The sequence below is a fragment of the Dipodomys spectabilis genome, unplaced genomic scaffold, assembly GCF_019054845.1.
Source record: "Dipodomys spectabilis isolate Male_0828 unplaced genomic scaffold, ASM1905484v1 ptg000085l, whole genome shotgun sequence".
NCBI classification, from domain to species: domain Eukaryota; kingdom Metazoa; phylum Chordata; class Mammalia; order Rodentia; family Heteromyidae; genus Dipodomys; species Dipodomys spectabilis.
Window position 1 is genome coordinate 7929064 of NW_024870762.1, and position 8616 is coordinate 7937679.

The 8616-nt window shown below is 37.5% G+C and overlaps 1 protein-coding gene across 2 annotated transcripts; it reads right to left on the minus strand.

Moving 5' to 3' along the window:
- On the minus strand, nucleotides 1-6373 carry LOC122111399 (putative olfactory receptor 2W6). Of its 2 annotated transcripts, XM_042684211.1 has the most exons (2): nucleotides 6354-6373; nucleotides 1-919 (listed from the first exon to the last, which is right to left on the minus strand). In XM_042684211.1, exons 1-2 carry the CDS (start codon nucleotides 6371-6373, stop codon nucleotides 1-3), a joined length of 939 nt encoding a protein of 312 aa, XP_042540145.1. The 2 variants fall into 2 exon arrangements, with proteins under 2 accessions (XP_042540145.1, XP_042540146.1); XM_042684212.1 differs by lacking the exon at nucleotides 6354-6373 and having other exon boundaries at nucleotides 1-950.
- Between the last annotated feature and the right edge of the window lie 2243 nt (nucleotides 6374-8616).

An 8616-nucleotide genomic window follows, 5' to 3' on the forward strand; every position in this document is an offset into this window, starting at 1 on the left:
CTATCCTTCCATACTCCCCTTTCCTAGTACCTTCTTTATGGCCTCTTTAACATCTTTGTTTCTGAGGGTATAGATCAAGGGATTAACACTAGGAGTGACAATTGTGTAGAAAAGAGTAAGGAATTTGCCCTGGTCCTGGGAGTAAGTGTTAGCTGGCTGGAGGTACATGTATATGATTGTACCATAGAAGAGAGAGACAACAATTAGATGAGAGCTACAAGTACTAAAGGCTTTCTTTCGTCCAGCAGCTGACTTGATCCGAAGCACTGCTTGTGCAATGTAACCATAAGATATGAGGATGAGGATGAGTGGTGCCAGGATGATAAAGATTGCCAAGGAAAATGCCAGCGTCTCAAGGGTCATAGTATCTACACAGGCCATGCCAATCAGTGCTGGCATCTCACACAGAAAGTGGTCCACTCGCCTGTGCCCGCAGCGGGGTAGCATCAATGTCTGGGGTGCCATTATGAGAGAATTCCCAAAGCCACTCAACCATGCCACAGAAGCCAGTTGCCCACAGAGGCGAGGGTGCATGATGATGGTGTAGTGCATTGGTTTGCAGACAGCAGCATAGCGGTCATATGCCATGACAGCCAGGAGGACACACTCCACCCCTCCCAGGGCTAAGACAAAGTAAAGCTGGATGGCACAACCCAGGTAGCTGATGGTTTTATCTGGGCCCCAAAGGTTGTAGAGCATCTGAGGAATGGAGCCCGTGGTGAAACACATGTCCAGAAACGAGAGGTTGGCCAAGAAGAAGTACATGGGTGTGTGAAGCCGGGAATCCAGTGCTGAAAGCAAGATGATAGTCATGTTGCCAAGAAGAGTCAACAGATAAAAGGTGAGGACCACCATAAAGAGGATCACCTCCAAGTGGGGGCGATCTGAGAAGCCCACTAGAATGAAGCCTTCAAAAGAGCTTACATTAACCCTTTCCATCAGTGACCACACCTTACCTGTTGAGAGAAAGATAACAGCACACATAACTACTTCAGAATGGAATGCCTGGTAAAATCTCAGAATAAAAACTACTAGTTGCTTGACCTAATTTTTCAATAGGTCCTGATTAAATCATTATTTGGTCTGCAAAGCACAGTATTTTGGAGATTTTTCAAGTTTCTGGGTATGATTGTTTATCAGTATTTCACAACCTTTTTAAATTGACAAGATGTCAATAAATTATTTTATTGCAAGGGAATAAACACACAATTGTATTACGTTTTTAATCATAGGGCCTTACCAACTTTTTCTAATCATTTATCACTTGTGCATAGGAGTAAAGGCTTGAATCTCTAGATCAGAGAACTACACTTCCTATTGGGAGGAGAAATCTCCTTCTACAAACCATTTCATGAATGTGGAAAACCCTGAGTCATATCCAAACACAACAGAGTAAAAGTGACAAAGCAAAATTAGGAGGAAGATGATCTCATTCTTTGTATCTTTTTACCTCTGATCCTATTCATTTCTGTTTACTGATAATGGCTCTGATATGCAATTGTCCAAATAGATAATGATGAACAGTTAGTGTCATCACCTTAGTATTCTCTTTATCCTATCTCTCCCAAGTCCCTGTAAATTATTTTATATTAAAGTTTTTTTTTTTTGGGTCCGGTCGTGGAGCCTGAACTCTGGGCCTGGGCACTGTCCCTCAACTCTTCAGCTCAAGGCTAGCCCTCTACCACTTGAGTCACAGCACCACTTCTGGCTTTTTTTTCTTTTTGCTTATATGGTGCTGAGGAATCGATCCCAGGGCCTCAGGCATGCAAGGCAAGCGCTCTACCACTGAGCCACCTTCCCAGCCTTAACGATGTGTTTTTTATCTCTAGGATTTGTGACGTTTTAATGTTAGCAATGCCTTTCCATAAAGATAAAAGCAATTCCTCAAATCAATCCCAATGGATTGGATATTGAAAACTTATTTGATAACCTTCCCCTTGTTTTAATCATAGAAGAGTCCACTTCCAGGAATCCTATACTATTTTCCTTATCTGTCCTGATCTCATAAAACTAAAACATTTTATATCTTTTATGGTACTTTTTACTCTAAATTATTTTGTGGTGGTGTTATGTCTTAGTATAAGTGTACTATATAGTGTAAATTAACCAAAGACAAAGTTCCACTTACTGATGTTTAAAAATCTTTTCCTAAGCAGTTAGTAAGAAGTAGCAGGGCTGAGACTTTTACTTAAAAGCAATGTAATGGGTCTGGGGATGTAAGTCAGTGGTAGAGTAGTTGCCTGGCAATCCCAAGTTCTTGTAAGGTCCAGCCTGGTCAAAAGAAAAAAGGAATATATTGTATCTCAGGTTTATTGGGAGCATAAAATAAGGTGCAATTCTACTACTCTAAGCATGGATTGCTATCATTAAATTATGTAGTGTGTGTGTTCAGGATTTTGTATGTTAAAGTTTCACACTTTAAAGTTATGTTATGTTAAAGTATGTTAAAGTTTCACACTTATTCAAAATAAAAGAATTATTAAAGTCATCATTTCAGAAGCTGTAACAAGCTTCAGGACTGTTGATGGATGGATGTGATGATATTGATAATAACTAGGTGAACCGACAGTACTTTGATATTAGCCGAGGGCTAAGGGGGGGGGGGGGGAATAGGGGAAGGGGTATGCCAGTCCTGAGACTTGAACTAATGGCCTGTAGCTTTTTCACTCACAGCTAGTGCTGTACCATTTGAGCCACAGCTTGACTCGCAGCTTTCTGCCGGTTAATTAGAGATAAGAGTCTTATGGACTTTCTTGCCCCACAACTGGCTTAGAACACTGATCCTCAGATTTCAGCCTCCCGAGTAAGAATACAAGAGTAAGCCACCCCTACCTGGCAGGGACAACATTTATAATTAAGCAAGCCCTGGCAATAGGGCTTTATCAACATCTCTTGTAAAATCAAAAAATTAAAACACGCTATCCTGCAATAGTTAAGAATGAGTCCCATAGGCATGTAACAAGTGAATTGGGAAGGTAGATAATAAACTAATGGTAAACTAATGGATCTGAAGAAGAAATTGCATCAAAGTCTGAGACTAAAATAGGTTCATTTCTTTAAAAATAGCTGGAAGTAAGTATGACCATAAAGCAATAATTATTAATTCTGAATGGTAGAGTTTATGCATTTTTAGACTCATCTTTGTAAATTTCTACATTTTAAATATCTCAAAATAAAAATAAGATTAAAGATAAAATCATGACTTATCTATCATTTAAATATTAATGTGAGTAATATTATGTATCTTGATTTAGGCATTAATGTAAAATATTGGATGTGGTCTATTTGATGTCATTCTTGTCAGCCAGAGTATTGGTAGTTTAACTATTCAACATTATTGATTAAATCTTGAGGCCAACAACTGATGAGGTAACTTTCTCCAGATCCTGGACCTGCTACATAGAACCCAGTCACGACTAATCCTCCATGTAGGTAGCACAGTATTTATACTAAAACTGCATAGGAGGAATTGCAACTGTAAAATCAAGAATGCAACTCATGTCTTTTGGCTTATTGCAGAAAGTTTAATAAGTTTTGCTAATTATGAAGTAAATAAGACAAAGATATAAAAATAAAAAAATCACTCGTATATGAGAAATACAGTTAAATTTGACTAAAAGAATGTGTTGACACTAAATACATCGGGCTCAGAAACAGTACAAGAAGGAGCGTAGGCCTAAAGTCATCTGTTCCTACCGGTAGAAAATACAGAATGACTGTGATTTATAGTGACTCTTCATTCCATGGTTAGAATTTCAGAATTGGCCTATAACTTTGTATGTCTGTATAAAAATATTTATCTATTATAAGGTGGAATACAAACCCCACTTGTGTCTTTTCTTTCACTTTAAATCCTTTCCTTCCTCCTCCATTGTTTTCTTGTTTCACAAATCAGCCATGAATTAGTCAGCTAAGAGGTTTACCCCCATGGACTTTTGATTCAGACTCAAAGTTCTTTTGATGGTTAGAGCATCCTTCACTTTCTGCCTGGCTCTTCCTTGTGCCTTATCAAATCGGTCACGATTGTTCTTTGTCAAGTCTTCCCTTTGCAGAGTGCATCCTTGAATTTCTTGACTTTAAAATAAAAGCCAGTGTCCAGTTTCTTAAAAGTGTTAGTCAGAAACATTACTAAGTGATATGTAAATGGGTCCACTCTTATTTGAACCTAGAAGAATGACTTCTATGCATCAACATAGCAGTTTCTTAAAAAGGGTCACAACATTAGTTACTATCAGTGGTACCATTTATCATTTGTGGCATTTAAAAAATGTATTTCTGGGGCTGGGAATGTGACTTAATGGTAGAGTGATTGCCTAGCATGCATGAAGCCTTGGGTTTGATTCCTCAGTACCAGATAAATAAAAAGAGCCAGAAGAGGCTCTGTGGCTCAAGTGGTAGAGTGCTAGCCTTGAGCAAAAGAAGTTCAGGGACAGAGCTCAGGCCCTGAGTTCAAGCTCCAGGACTAGCAATAAAATGGGGAAAAAGTGCATTTCTATTGTTACAGAAAACAAGACACACTTGCACTTACTTGCTTTGTTACTTCTGGATAGTTGTCCAGACAATTTCAATTTCATAAGAATTTGTTAAATGAATCAAATAATGCCCCAATATCAGTGAACTGTATTTAATTAGCTTACATGGTGCCAGAATGGAGACTTACTGTTTAGGCTGTTTGGAGGAATAAACTATCTAGTTCCATGGTTAAGAATTGTGTGGATACATCATTAAGAATATGGTATATTTTTCTACTGCTTTTCTATGTTGGAGTTCAAAATTAGTGTCAATACGCAGTATCACTGAGAGCTCATTATTCAATGTACTCTCACGTGGTGCAGAATTATGATTAGCGTTTTTATTCTTAAGGTTCTGCAGTTTGGTACATTCATATTCTTTTTTTAATTTAGGGAAGAATAACTCCATTAAGGAGCTCAAAAGTCTCTCTACAGGTTCCTATAGAATGAATGATATTAAACCACAATCTTTAAAACAGGTCAATCTTTTGGAAATGAAGCACATAGATATTTAGAAGGTGAAGTGCCAGAATGAGTTTCATTGCTCATTATTTGACCACATCCTGAGGTTCTAAAATTGTCATCTCCTTGATAAGTTAGAAGTCTATGTCACAGAGCTATGGACTTACCAAATTTGACAGCAACCTCAGCAATGCCATGTCCACAGCTCCTTTCCTTTCCTGGAATTTCACTTGGAAGCCCAAGTGTAATGACCAGAATGTAGAAAAGGAGAGGAGAAACAGAGCTATAGGAAAGCTCTGAGAAAAGAAACAAGACGGTGTGTGTGTGTGTGTGTGTGTGTGTGTGTGTGTGTGTGCAACAGGTCCTAGTGGAGGAGAATCTGGATGAATGAATTGAAAATGTTGATAAATATATGCTAGCTATAATATCTGGGGTATGATAGGCATATCCACGTACCCCACTTCCCAGCTCCAGATGAGGAGCCAGAGAAGTAGCAGCATGAGTGGGTTTTCTGACGTGCACTAGCACAGAAAGCACTTAAAGATCAAAGCATTAAAGTCTACTAAGGAAGAACTTCTTACGGATTTCAGAGTTGCCATGAGATTGGATTCTTGCTTTTTTGCATTACTCTGTGGAGAACATTTTTATTTCCTCCAAAATTCCCTTAACTCATTACTTCTAATAAGAATTGGGAGAATTTAAGGTCTCAGAGGAAATACACTTCCCAAAACAGCCCCTGCGCATACACAACCCCCCCTCCCCCCACACACAAGAGACAGAGAGGGAGAAATGAATCTTTTTCAGAGTCTATTTTAATCAAGACATGTAGTTAGTAACAAGTGTTAAGCCACAGAAAATGGCCAACCCAGTCTCAATGCAACATGATAATCTAGGGCCAAGGCATTGCAGACTCTATGTGTGCCTTGGTTTTTTTTTTTATAATACATTTGCTCAGTGCAGGCAGTGCAAAAAGTTGGTATTTAAGTGCCTTTACCATTTTGTTTGCTTAAGATCACTTTTCAATGCAATTTTAATATGCATAAAATAAAGGTCACCCAGAATATTTTCTATTTAAAACAAATGTAGCAAGAGAAGGAAGGCACATTAGGAAAAATTGATGCTGACATTTTAAATTAATACAAAAACAGAAAAGAAGCTAAAATGTAAAATAGATTAAACTGTTCAATTCACCCAATTTGGTACAAAATTATGAAAATCCTCCCATAAAAGTTACTATCCAATTCATTAATTACTTTAGCTCAGCCATTAGACTAGATTAACAGATTTGAGTTTTAAAAAACAATAAATAACCATACATATGTGTTGCCTCAGATCACTTTATTGTCTGGTATGTTGTAAGGTCAATGATGTAGAAGCCACATATTAAAATTATATAACATTCATGTCACTTATTACACTGGTGTATACAATATTTTAACTAGCAACAATGATAATATTGCCATCTCTGTTTATGAGTGAGTGGTACACAGTGATTTTTGGCCATAGAAATATTGAAATACAAAGTTGAACAGTCCAAGCTAGTCAACACTAATTATGTTTATCAAGGAACTTCTTCACATAGTCACATGAACCCTTGGGGTTCTTACACTTAAGATTTAGTTATTAGTTTGTACACATCCTTTTACCTGAATATTTTCTTATGGAAACTAAGGAGAAATACCTTGAGAATTTAATGTTCTTAAGAACCTCTTATCAGAGATAATGAATCCCTCTGAGAAATGAAGAAGACAAACTCTCATGAGACAGTTGACTCAACAAAGTTGTGAAATTTGCTAGTCAGGGAATAAAATTCTAATACTTTTTGGCCCTTTTGCTCTTACCTCTTTTATTTATACTTCGCACATCACAACTGCAACTTATTACAAATGCACTTATACTTACAACTGATGTACATATTAGAGTTGTGCAAAGGTGTTTTCCATGAAATAAAATAACCCACTTCAAAGAGTCACAAGTATGTGCAAGAAATACTCCATAGCATACTACAGTATGACTTACTAGATTGTAATTTGGTGGGGTAAGAAAGAAAGTCAATTTCATCTGTCTAATTATTATCACTGTAGTTTTTGTAGAAGTGAAGAAAAGATTAGAATACTTTAATCACCCATGATTGTATTAATAAAATTTGATGTCAAGGTCTGTTATTTCTTTGAATTTTATTTTCTAAATCCGTTTCAGATTTATTTTTACCTCTCTGTGGTTTTACACCAAGTTTTAAAACACTACAGTTTTCTTAAATTATCTTGTTCCTTAAACATATATTCATTAAGCTTCTAAGTTTCCCATGACATCTGTCTTCTATCTCTCTGTCTTCCTCCCATTTCTCCTTTGTTCACCTCATTCTCTAACCTTTCCCAATTTGTCATATGAGCTAGTTGGTTAACTCTTGTATTTTGCTAGTTATTATCATCTTTCACTTTGCTACAAGAAGAGATTCTCTATAATACAGATATTATCATGGCCATACATAAAGTGGAAGCTCTTATGCCTAGAAATACATGTGTATTTTTAATACTGGTTTTGGTCCTGAACCAATTGGTATTCCAGATCTACCGAAAACAAACTTCTGTTTATTTTGTGCTCCAAATGCATTAAACTACTGATCACTTTCCATAAGCAATAAAGAAAAATTATTTTGAGCCAGACATTGGTAGTTCATGCCTGAAATCTTAGCTCCCCAGGAGGCTGAGAGGATTACCATTCAAGGAGATCCCAGGCAGGAAACTTCCTCTGACTCTTAGCTCCAGTTAATCGCCAGAAAACGGGAAGTGGAGCTCAAAGTGCTAGAGAGCTATCCTTGAGCAAAAGAGTAAAAGAGCTCAGGGACAGCGCCCAGGCTCTGAGTTCAAGCCCCTTGACCAACAACAAAAATGAGTCTTCCCTAGAAAATAAATCAGAGTGAAGAAAAAGAAGAGTGGCCTTGGGCAGTGGGATGACTCAAACTCCAGTCCAGAAGTAATCCTTGCAGGCTACGAATTAAAAAGCCTCACAATCATCATAAAATTATTTTGAAGAATTATGAAAGTTAAATCAAGGTAAGGAAAGTTCAACACTTCTTGTAATCTCTCATCATATCTCTTCTTTATTCTGTTGTCTTCAATAAGGATGTTCATCCTATAAAAATAATACTAAAGTAATCAAGGCTTGGATGCAATAGTCTTCCTGGGAATTACACGGTTGTATTGGGCTATTCTTTTTTCTTTTTGGGGGAGGGGGGTTCCGGTTGTGGGGCCTGAACTCTGGGCCTGGGCGCTGTCCCTCAGCTCTTCAGCTCAAGGCTAGCACTCTATCATTTGAGCCACAGCACACTTCCAGCTTTTTTTTTTTTTTCTGCTTATGTGGCGCTGAGGAATCAAACCCAGGGCCTCAGGCATGCAAGACAAGTGCTCTACCACTGAGCCACCTTCCCAGCCCCTTGGCTTTTCTTTATATGGGTTCTAGAGACTCTTTTATTTTCAGTTTTGTGTTAACTTTTATTTTACTCTCTATTGGATATTAATTTATTTGGAAAAAAATTAGTCCTATTCGTATAGGGTGATTTGTTGAGGGGAAAAACCAATGTGAACACAGAGAGGAGAAAGGCAAATTTAGAAGAACTTAGGGAAGGGAAAGGGTATCTTAT